General features: G+C 34.1%; 1 protein-coding gene across 2 annotated transcripts in view; it reads right to left on the reverse strand.

Annotated features, from left to right (window-relative positions):
• Positions 1–8,849, reverse strand: part of LOC110098665 (DNA polymerase alpha catalytic subunit) — a 51,781-nt gene extending 42,932 nt beyond the window's left edge. The window contains exons 1-16 of one of the 2 annotated variants that reach the window (XM_028693714.1): positions 7,633–8,849; positions 7,175–7,336; positions 6,883–6,966; positions 6,712–6,786; positions 6,566–6,630; positions 5,802–5,892; positions 5,510–5,692; positions 5,139–5,302; positions 4,927–5,041; positions 4,368–4,547; positions 4,162–4,275; positions 3,881–4,000; positions 3,482–3,799; positions 3,248–3,340; positions 1,911–2,029; positions 1,756–1,828 (exon numbers count right to left, since the gene is read on the reverse strand). In XM_028693714.1, coding sequence (XP_028549547.1) covers positions 1,756–1,828; positions 1,911–2,029; positions 3,248–3,340; positions 3,482–3,799; positions 3,881–4,000; positions 4,162–4,275; positions 4,368–4,547; positions 4,927–5,041; positions 5,139–5,302; positions 5,510–5,692; positions 5,802–5,892; positions 6,566–6,630; positions 6,712–6,786; positions 6,883–6,966; positions 7,175–7,336; positions 7,633–8,742 — 3,066 coding nt within the window. In that variant the 5' untranslated portion in view covers positions 8,743–8,849. The remainder of the gene's footprint in view (positions 1–1,755; positions 1,829–1,910; positions 2,030–3,247; positions 3,341–3,481; positions 3,800–3,880; positions 4,001–4,161; positions 4,276–4,367; positions 4,548–4,926; positions 5,042–5,138; positions 5,303–5,509; positions 5,693–5,801; positions 5,893–6,565; positions 6,631–6,711; positions 6,787–6,882; positions 6,967–7,174; positions 7,337–7,632) is intronic. The other variant, XM_020825562.2, reaches the window with a different exon arrangement.
• Between the last annotated feature and the right edge of the window lie 3,216 nt (positions 8,850–12,065).

Raw genomic sequence — 12,065 nt, forward strand, 5'->3', positions numbered from 1 at the left:
TACTAAACGTACAACCATTTTGTGGGCTCCAAAAGTTAGTACATAAGCACCGTTGTGCTAGAGGTTGCCATGATGTTGAAAATTGTTCGCATATTGCTGTCCACTGCAAATTTCTTATTGACATCATTCGCAAGTTGAGATCTTGGGGATTCACTATTCCTATCTTTCATTCGTTAAATAGTTGCTTATCTTAGTTGAGAGCTTTATCCAAAAACTGCTTGAATATTGTTAAAATCTACTGCACAGCTATTTTCTTCTCCTGAAAATGTCAAAATGATAGCAAATATGGTAACTCTATTTTACCTGCTTCAATTGTCGCTGCAAATATTCTATCATCTTCCATGAGCAAATATCCAATGCTAGTCAACTGGGGTGCTTCTCTCCATTTGGAGTTTGGTTCTTGTTGGCACCCCCCACCTCTACATTGGATAAAAATAAATGTGGATGCTTCTTTACTGGGCTCTAATATTGCAAGCATTTGAGGTATAATTAGAGATTTTAAAGGTCGTCTTCTTCTTGCTTTTGGTAAAAGGAGGATGCATTGGGATATTAACCAACTTGAGTTGGAGGCTATTTCTTCTTTGAAAGAATTCTTACATGATTGGATGTTCGATTGTAAAGGCATAATAATTGAAGGTGAAAATTACAATGTGATTAAATTCCTTCAAGATTCTATGATGAAATCAACATATGCAACATACAACTTGATTTCGGAGAAGATGTCATTTTTAAATGACTTCGGCAAGGTAATTTTTCATCATATCTCTAGAGATTGTAATAAAGCTGCTGATCTGTGTGCTAATATAGCTTTAAACAATAGTTTTTGTTTTGACTATACTTCTTTTTCTGATATTCGTTCTTCCTTGTATAGTCTTTTGAAGAAGGAATATGATAGTTATTTTGTTGATTAGTCTGTAATAGCTGTGATCTCTTTTCATGCAAATTGCAATTCTCAAAAAAAAAAATGCAAACATGCAGACATATTTGTTTGTGAAGGTGACAACACAACAAAGGCATCAAATTCTAGTAGGCAAATTAGTGCTTTTTGACAAATCAACATCAATTTGAGGGAAGATAAAAGTATGATATGCATAAAATTAGACATTTTTTAGAGTATCAATAATTGCTTGTAAATTATGGTTAAAATAGATATAATAAATTAATATAACTCTAAATATTCAAAATTTAGAAGGATATTATCTTTTGTCATATTAGGACAAATTTGATTGATCAAATCACTCAATTACTATCTTGAATGTTATCTATTATTTCTTATATAATGAGAGAACCGTTTAAAGAAAAGCAAACAATTTGTGTATAAATCTGCCTATCACAAGGGACTCATGCAAGTGGACGACGGGTGGAATTCTGCTTTGACTGAACATCGGATGTTAAGATTGCTTCAAATAAATATGGCAATTGGCACTTTCATTTATTAATCACGAGATATTTGAACAGAAAGGTTCTATCATCAGTTATTTTTCAAAGGTGTGCAGTCTTTTTAAATCCTAGGCTTAATATTGTATATACTTCAACAAGTAGGCGATATAAATTATACTACCAAGTCAACTCCAAGTTGGGAACACCTCTAGCTGGTCCCAAACTAAAACAAACTAATGTACTAAACCATTTAATTTTACACAAACATGTTAAATTCAAGTTAATAGTCAGATTTCAGGTTTACCCAAACCAATTACCATCCCTAATGTGGACCAGCATAGATAGACTTATGGAATGCAACGTAAGATATCTTACTTGTGATGTTATGAGCTCCGCAATTGGTTTTGCATAAAATCTGGAATTGGAAAAGCCCAAACAACCATACATACTGCAAATGCCCATGCAGAAAAATACCACTGTCAGAAGTACACTACATAAAACCTAAATATGCTTGAACAACAAGTATTGACCTGTTAGCAGTGAGCTTCAATGCTTGTTGTTGGATATCAAGTTGTTGTACTTTCAGACCAGACGCATTCTTTAGCAATTTCTTAACAGTTCTTCTTCTTTCAACCAAGTTTCTCAACAACTACAAAGTTCAAAGTAATGAGTTGAACAAAAATGAAAAAATGAGCATACAAATGTCATTAATCACCGGATACTATGAAAAATCAGTTAGTACTAAAAATATCAAAGTTAATACATACATCGCATTCATTCACATTAAACGTTATAAGAAATATCTGGAACAAACGTAAACAGATGCTTATTCGAATAAACAAATAACATAATTTCCATGAGTTACTTTTAGCCACTAATTTGAAAAGGATTTATGTTACTTCTTGTATAAAGCATAATGATCCAACATCAGAAGAGTTCTATAATTTCACTTTATGCTTCACCCAACCACCTCACACCACTAAAAATAAATATGCAGGAAAAATATCAAAATTGTCCCTTGACTCTTTATGAATGATCAAAATGATCCCTTAAATGATCACCAACTATATTAAAGAATCATTTTGATCTCTCAAATCTTTAAAAATGAATCAAAATAATTACATGGTGGGATTATTTTGATTCCTCTTTAAAGAGTTAAGAGACCAAAATAATCTTTTGATATAGTTTGGGAATATTTTGATTTATAAAGAGTCAAGGACAATTTTGATTCTTTTTCTCATAAATGCATTGTTAGATTACCTAATTCATTGCTCTGACAATGAAGCATCAAGATAATTTTTACTGAACACCATGAGAGAGATTGGCATTCTCGGGCACTAAAAAGAATGCCAAAACCAAATGCACTACTTTGAACATAATAATGCATTTATAACAAGGAAGCCATAAGAAAATTTTTTTTAAGTTTTTCAGGAAATGATATAAAAACTGAGAAATTGATCGAATCCTAATCAAAATGAATCAAATAACCCCTTGATTTTTGCTTTTAACAACAGAATATGAGCAAGGACAGCATCATAATTTCAATAGTCTAGCTTGAATTTTTAAGCCTATTTTCAATACTTTATAATCCCTTATAATATTGCTGTCCATGGCATGAATGTTATGCTAGCATAAAAAAATACAAAGCATAGAGAGTCTAGGTTGATTTTTTTGGCTAATTTTTAATACTTTAAAGTATACCCCTTATCATATTGCTGAAAAGTTCTATCGAATGCAATTTCTCACTGAAATACTTAATTCCTGTAAGTGCTGCTAAGCAGTAACTAAGATAAATCAAACAAAAGTGAGTATGTGATGGGCTAATATTCAAGTAGAAGCATTAGTTGTCTACATAAGAAGAAAGTACCTCAGGTAGGATTCCAGGATTCCTGGATGACGGTAAACTTGGAACTATACCATCATTAGGCCTTTCAACTGTAGTAAAGCAAATATTGTACTCCTGTGTGAACAAAATCACAATCAAATCTCAGGCATTAAAAAAAAACTACTAGAACATGACGAATAATAATATGAAAGAACAAACAACAAAAATAATAGCTGAGCGAAAACAAATTTGGGATCAATTTGAGCAAGACAATACCTGAATAATAGAAGGGTAAAGGCTATTAAAGTCCAGTAGTAATATGTATTTGTCATATAGACCCTTTTTTGGCTCCAAAACCAATCCACCAGAGTAGGTAGGACTTCTCCTTCCTTTCCCATGAACAATATGTTGCCCTTCATTTTCAAGAACAGCATCATTTAAGTCAACAGCATCCTCACCAACCAAACCAGCTGTTACTTTTCTTTTATTTGTAGTAGTCTCCATCCTTCGTGCAGAAAATTTGTCTGGAAGCATGTACTTTTTAGCATGAAAGGCGTGTAACAATAAATATTCCACCCGCTGCGCTCTTGCACCCTGAAAAATTCAATGTGGAAATCATGTTAAGCGTCTTAAATTGGACATAATTAGAACGGTTTGGGATAATAGACAATAAACCTGGAGAGTTTTCCCCCAGAGATTGCCACTGATGTTTGTTAGCTGCCTTGTCAAGGGAAGAACACTCAAATAAAACATAAGTTCCAGAGATAGCCAAGCATCAGTCTCTCCATATTCAACCTACACCCACATGTTCCAGCATTTAACTTCCAATAAAATGTAGTGTTTCAGAGATGAATAACGAAGTACCAATGTGCAACCACAACTAAACCTGTGTTTTGGAAAGGTAAAGCAAACAACTGATGTACGTCACTATTGCAATAGCTAACATAAATACCTACCAATTGGAGCAGTGCAGCTGATGTTTGGAACATCACAGGAATATCATGCGGGTTAATCTCCTTCCTATCTTTATTCAGTTGAGTTTTCGCCAGTTGGGTCAACGAATAGCTTACCTTAAATTTTGCATATAATGCAAGAGGAATGAAAAAAAGGGATAAAAGAAAAACTCTTTCAAATTATGAAATCTGGCATAAATATGATATACCTCCTTCAAAAGGTCTCGAGAGCTCAAATAGGTGTCACACAAAAGTCGACCTGCAATGCAAGACATGATTCCTGGACTAGCTCCAGACCCATAAAGTGCATTCCCTGTGGTAAGCTTCGGCATTGTAGAACGCTTTAGACGACCTACCTTAGACCACATGCTGCTGGGTACCTTACAAGCCTATACAGGTGGAATAGCATAAGAGGTGTTTCCTAAACAGTTACATCAACTATTTAGATATTATTAAAGGCCTTCTTGATGAAAAGAATAGCAAAGAAGGTGAAACAAAGTCTTCTCATTGAAATAGAAACTATAGCAGTATTTACATGAAAGCATTCTTAAATGAAGAAGTTGAATCACAAGTGAAGTATATCTTCCGGTTGCCAATTAAAACTAGTGCAACTCCAATGAAATTATTTTTTAATCATAGTCTGCATCTTAAAGATATCCTCGCATGCAACTAGTAAGGTGTTCTAGTTAAATGTTCGGTTAAATTTTCACTTTTTAAATGATGTGAATAGCTCAAGAACGAACTAAAAAGTTTGGCCATAATTCAAACCTGAGCTCGGTGGAGAAGAACGTCAAGATCAAATCCAGAAATGTTGTGTCCAACAAGCACATCGCAATCCAATTTATGGAGTTCAATCAACAAACGATTTAACAAGGCCCTTTCACTGCAGGAGATCCAAAACCACCAACATTATACTTCCCTCCTGTGATAGGGGGAATGACAATACAACATTTACCAGAAATGAAACTATGATACAGCACCTGCTTTCCAATGACAATAAATTTGTGCCAGCCTTCGAGTTTCTATCCGCAACCTCTTTTTGAAGGCCTAATGGGAATATAACTCCATCAAGCTTTCGAATAACAGTAAAATGGCTAAGCATTCCCTTTCTTTTCCATTCAGAAGCCATCATTGGGGCATCAACCTGAAGTTGTAGGTGACATGGGAGAATTAAGAATAGTGGGCATGCCATTGAACTATTAAAATGTAGGAATCAGTGATAAAACAAATAAAATTATATTGTACAAACAAAAACTCTTGCAAATGCATTCATTTAATCCCATTTTAGGTCAGATTTATATGAAAGAACAGAAACACATATAACAAACTATTTCAAAAGTGAACATCAAACCTTTGCCTTATGACAACAGATCACAGAAGCTGAAACAATTTCATTTGCATTTTTCTCGGTGATGATAGTCTTCAAGTTAATCGCTGCAACTACCACTGGAGGAATTTCAAGAAAAAACTTTGAACTAGAACCAAATACATCCTTATAGCAATCAACAACTACTTCAAATTTGCACCAGCTGACCTGTTATAATATTCAACAAAAATATAAGTTCAAGGTTTAGTACACAAACAAGCCATATGGAAACATTAAATGACTGTAGGTCTTTCAAATGAGGGAAATATTATCACACTCGTTCCGAAGCTGCACTGCTGACAAATCTTGAAATTGACAACCAAGAGGGGCCCTTGATTTTCCTTTTAATTAAAAACAGCTCGAGAGCACTGAAAAATAGGATCTTGGTCAAAAGGTTATTTTAAACTTAGGAAAAATGATTTATATATCTATTGGTATTTAATTAAAAAAAAACATGATATAGATGACCTTCTACTATCGACTTCCTGAAAAAGAACACATAAAGCTTAAGAGTAATTTTACAAGTAAAATGGTGCAGCGACCAAATATACTCTAGGCAAGTACATAACTCAATCATCAATGACTAAACTTCAAACATCATGAAAAAACTTCATCTTTCAATCAGCCAGCAACATATCAACTCTGACTTATACCATTTAGAGTGATTCTCAGATGTTTCACAATGATTTTTGTTTCGTGTGCTGGTGACACATTTGATTTAACTTTTAATAAATAACATCCATCGCATGCCAACAAGGAGAACTTATAAAATGCACATCAAATAGTACACACAATATATTTAGACTATTTTTCTGGAATAAAATCAACCTGCTGCTGCATTGACAGTTAAAGCATAGACCACAAAAACAAACCTCCCATGTTCCAATTTCAATATAAATAAACTTGTGTATTGAATAGGCTGACAGGTCACGGTACTTTGCAAGACATAAGAAACTCAAATTTCAAGAGTTAAAAAGTTCTTGGCTTACTCTGCAGTTTAACAGCAGACAATTTATTGACCTAACGTTCAATTATCTTTACCTGCATTGTGTTCCAAGTACTGCAACGAAGTTCTGACCTTTGAGATCTGCTGGGAGAGGTGGTTCCTGGATGCAAGCAATTATTACAACTTAAGCTAAATTAGTGCAAATTTAAAGAAACAAACAATCACATCCAAATGGACGCACCTTGAACGGGTACCTGACCTTGAGGACGTAATACTGTCCTCTGGGTATGTCAGCACGCTCAAATGCATAACCACGCTGATTTTCAATGAAAACAAATGCAAAAGAAAAGACTGACTGGACATTTCAAGTACTAATAGACATCCTTTGGTGTATATTAAGTTGACAGCAAACCTTAACAGGCAACATGCTAAACGTTGAAACATTAAGATCCAATAATCTTAATGTTATTTCATTTTTTAATACTGATGCCATCTCCTGGACCAAAAAAAGAAAGATATATTTCATCAGCCCAGTAAATAAATCAACATGGTCAAAATCAGGGGAATAACTCTACAGCAATTAGTTGAGAATAAGATACCACTAACAAGCATTACTTTCGTTAACAAACAAGAAAGCATAATTGTTATTTTCATTATAACCCGATTAAAATGTTTAATTTAAATGAAAGTTGTCGCTGACTGACTTGGAGAGCTCCTCGTGAAGCTGAAGAAGAATCAGGAAAATTTCTCTCGATGTCGGCTACTTTGTCGCTAGGAAACACGGAGCTCTCAGGGATAACATACACGCATCTCTGCATGTTCTTTACGACCACACAACAACTATGATATGTTCCAGCTGCTTTGACCTAATATATGTGCAAAGGTAAACAATTCAGATCAATTCACCGCGTATTGAAAATTTAAATGCGCCTTAACAGATGCCTGCTTGTCAATTAGTTCACAGAGAATATGAATTACTTAAACCAATAGAATTATTTTCATAAAATAAATATTAATCTTTTATAAACATTGAAGACTATTAAATTATTTTAGCGGATAGAAAGCTGTTGATTACTATCTACGTTATCAAGAACAAAACCATGAACCAGGAAAAAAAACTAAAGAAACAAGGCTTCGCGTTATAGCGTCCTACAAAACTTACCTTCCCAAAAAGATATAAAATTCCCATATTGGCACCATAAGATTCCTCATGAGCATCAATAATGTAGAAAGGCAACGAATTATCGGAATCAAGCTCAAAATCGGATTTCTCGTCTAAATTGCCATTTAATTCAACCTGAAGACCACCGCCATATCCCTCTTCACTGCAGACAGCCTTCCACCCAGCAGACGCACTAGCCGTAGCATTTTCATTTTCCTTCTTAATCTTTGCATTGAGTGAGAAGCCCTTCTCGTTCGGTCTTGATTCTGCTTCCACTTCCACACTTATGTTTGCCTTACCAGCATCCAATTTCGCCGTGCCCACCTCTTCGACCACGGAATGTAAGCACGTGTCATCCTTCTCTATTTTAACATCCTGTCGAGAATCCTCACTGCCATTTTCCTGAATCCGCCCCCTATATTCAGAAATGGAAGATGTTTCTGGTAATACAATTTCAGCAGAAAAAGATTGCATCTCCGACTTGGTTGGCGCAATCGGATGTAAGGCGGGATTTCGTGTTCCCGTTGCAGATCCCCTTCGCCTCTTCTCACGATCAGTTTCGTCGGGAGCAAACTCAGCAATAACATCGTCAATTAAACCATCTGAAAAAAGAGGAGGACCCTTCCCCCTATCATTCTTCTTAAAGACGGAGGAAGTGAACATCGAAGAAAGCCTCTGCTTTCCCATCAAGGAGGCCGCAGCCGATAGAGAAGAAGGCTGGGATTTCTTAATTGCAGGTTCCTTCTTCGCCGATTTCTTCTTCCTTTGCTTCTCGTCTTGGCCTTCAGAGGACTCCTCGTCAGAGGAATTGGCGAAGCTGGGGTTGTTCCAATCCTCCTCGCGGCCATCGTCGGCGTATCCGAGGCCATCGTCGTCGACGATAAAACCCCCGACGTCTTCACGCCGGCGGGCTACAAGGGCAGCGTAGTCGTCCTCTTCGATCGTGTCATAGATTGGATCCTCTACTTTTATCTGAAAGCCGACGCCGGCAGCAGACCGCCGCCCGCCTGAGCTACGAAGGGCCTTGAGGCGTTCCAGGGCCTCGGCACGAACTGTGGCATCCTGGCCTTTGGTACGACTCCGGCGGCCGTAAACAACTGAGTCCGACATTGCTCACAGGTCAGAACTTCCCCGTCGTTTGATCTGCCAATCAAAACCCTGATTATAGATTTTTGGCGGGAAAATATAGTGGATTGGCGCCTTTAACTTTAGCTTTGTAAGAATTTTCTCGTTTAATTATAACTAATATCGATATCTAATACTTAAATTTTAGGTAAATTTACTGATTTACATACATATCATTTTATATTATTCTATTTTTATATTTAACATTTAAAATTTTAATATTACATACTTACTATTCATGTTTCATTTTTATATCAAATATGAGTAGTAGAAATGAAATATATGAGTGATAGAAAAGAAATATGAGTAGCATATTTGATATTAAAATAAAATAGGGTGATATGTATGTAATATTAAAATTTTGAGTGTTAGATATTTAAATAGGATGTTATAAAGTGGTATGTATGTAAATTTCCCTAGATTTTAATATATATTTATATAATAATTAAAACTTTAAATTATATTAAAATATAATTATTATTAATTTTTTTAATAAAATATATTTATATACATATATTTCAATATAATGTAGTTATTAAAATATTATATAAATAAATATGATGGCATAAATATTAGATAAACAAGAGAATTTTGACTTTATATGCATTATAAAATTTATAATTAGACAAATTCCATTATTATTTATTTATTTTAAGAAATATGTCTAATGATTCATTGCAGTTGAGATGGCCGAGTTGGTCAAAAGCGCCAGATTAAGGTTTTAGTCCGAAAAGGCGTGGGTTCAAATCCCACACTCAACAAAATTGGATTATTGCTAGGTCATAAATCCTAAATAAGAAAAGTTGATTATTGCATTAGGTAATCGACAGCTAGCATAAAACTTATCGAATAATCATGGCATGAATCTTTTAAAAATTGTGTTAATTCGAGGGCTTCCTATTGAGATTGTTACAACTTAGTTATTCGATTGTTGAGATTCATGCAACATGTTTGTTTTTTATGATTCCAAATATTATTGTTTTAATTACACTTTCTCCTAACATATTTTGGATATATTGTTTTTGTTGTTTTTGTATATTAATATTTCAGGAAAATCATAGTTCAGATTGTTGAAGACTTCAAATCAAATTAGATTAGGTTTCATTATAATTGGTCTGTATTTTTTCTTTTTATTGAGTCTGAAAGAGTGTGATTGTAATTGAGTAATCGTGCAACACACACACACAAGAAGAGTGTTTAAAATTTATAAAAAAATTTAAACTAATCGTACTGTACGAATTACTTTTGTACGGGGCAATTTATTTAGTTATTTCCTCCAACGAGTAGTTAATCAAAACTTGGGCGAGAAAATTTTCTAAGTACTGTTTGTAAGTTGGCTTCATACAGACGACATCCAGAGTTTGAAAATATGAGGAACATTTTCGTCTAGATGAATATGTAAAATATTTGAACTATTCGTCTAGGATGATATGACATTCATATAGACGACGTCTAGAGTACGAAAATGTGGGGAACATTTTCGTCCAAACGAACAGGTAAAATTTTTGAACTATTCATCCGGGACGATCTGGACTTCATACAAACGTCGTCTAGAGTACGAAATTATTGGGAACATTTTTGTCTAGACGAATGAGAACTTTTTGATAATTATTCATATTATACTATAGGCAGATCGTATTATAAAAAATGATTGTATAAAAACAATTCGTATAAGATCATACCAGGAAATCTTAAATTGTTCGTCCGGAATGAACATCGATCGTAATGTACAATAGTAAACGGTCAAAATATAAATTTTTTTTCTAGACGGTTTTTCGTATCTTTCATATAAAAGGTCCATAGAAACTGACAGTAAAAATATCATTCTTCGTGATTTTTCAGGAGTAAGTATAAGAGTGTTTATAGGAGAGTGTTTAAGAAAAATTTCTTGCAAGTGGAGTGTGAAGGAATCACAATGTTACTTAAAGGTAAGAATCTCTTCTTCTTTTTTTTGTTATTACGCTTTCTTTCCTCTTCTCTTTTTAGTTGCTCAAGAGAAGATCTTTGAAGAAGATTTGGTACTCTACCGACACTTAAATAGTGTGAACATACGTTAATTCTCTGTCGACACTTGGAGGGTGTGAAAGGACAACATTTCTCTACTGATACTTGGATGATGTGAAAGGATGATGGTTCTCTACCAACACTTGGAGGGTGTGAAATGACGGCAGTTCTCTACCAACACTTAAAGAGTGTGAAAGGATGAGGGTTCTCTATCGATACTTAGAGAGTGTGAAAGGATGATGGTTCTCTACCGCATCGGGGATTGATGGAAGAGAGGAATTGTAAAGGCTTCTCTACCTTGCTGTTGGGGCAAAAGGAGAGTCACTTTGGTAATAGAGGAATATCTGAAGAGGAAGTCTTCAGGGAGTGGATGTAGGTCGTGGTTTGACCGAACCACTAGAAATCTTTGTGTCATTTTATTTTCTATATTTTTTATTTTCTGCAATTTTATTGTTATGGTTGAAAAGCTAATTTCAAAAAGATAATCAAATTTGATAATTTGTTAAATCAATTTTCTATTAAAAAATCCAAAAAAAATTTAAATTACCAATTCACCCCCCTTGGTTAGTCTTGGGACAATTGCGTAGATTTATACTACTTTTTAAAAATGATAATGGGTACTTTTAAAAACTGAAACACACCTGAAGTATATTCGATCACTAGACCTCTGTTATTTGATAATATCCCTTTCGATTTTTGGAAAACACGTATGTCTATATTTTTTCAATCGCTTGACTATCACATGTGGATTTTAGTTCAGGAAGGGTATACTAGGCCAACTAGACTTATAGATCGCATTAGATTTGAAACACCTTTTGCTGACTAGAATATAGAAGAACGTGACTTAACATAATTAAATATAAAATGTTTAAATAGTTTCTTTTGTGCAGTTAAGTCTAAAGATTACATACATGTTTTTACTTGCAAAAGTAGAAATGACACTTGGGATATGCTTTGTATCACATACGAAGTGACTAATGAAGTAAAGCAATATATATTAAATATAATGTTCTATGATTATAAATTATTACATATAAAACCTAATGAATCCATTTTCTAACATGTACATAAGATTCTCTCAAATAGTAACTTCTTTGCATGCATTAAGTAGATAACTAACGAATACTAAAAATTTTAATAAAATTCTTCGTTGTACGCTTCCTAATTATGATGCTATAATAATTGATATTACAGAGTCTAAGGACTTAAATATTTATTCTATTGATAATCTTCTTGGATTACTAATTACTTATGAGCAAGTAGTGAGTCAAAGGAAGATTGATACAGAAGAACAATGAAAGGAG

Source organism: Dendrobium catenatum, unplaced genomic scaffold (assembly GCF_001605985.2).
Source record: "Dendrobium catenatum unplaced genomic scaffold, ASM160598v2 fragScaff_scaffold_338, whole genome shotgun sequence".
NCBI lineage: Eukaryota > Viridiplantae > Streptophyta > Magnoliopsida > Asparagales > Orchidaceae > Dendrobium > Dendrobium catenatum.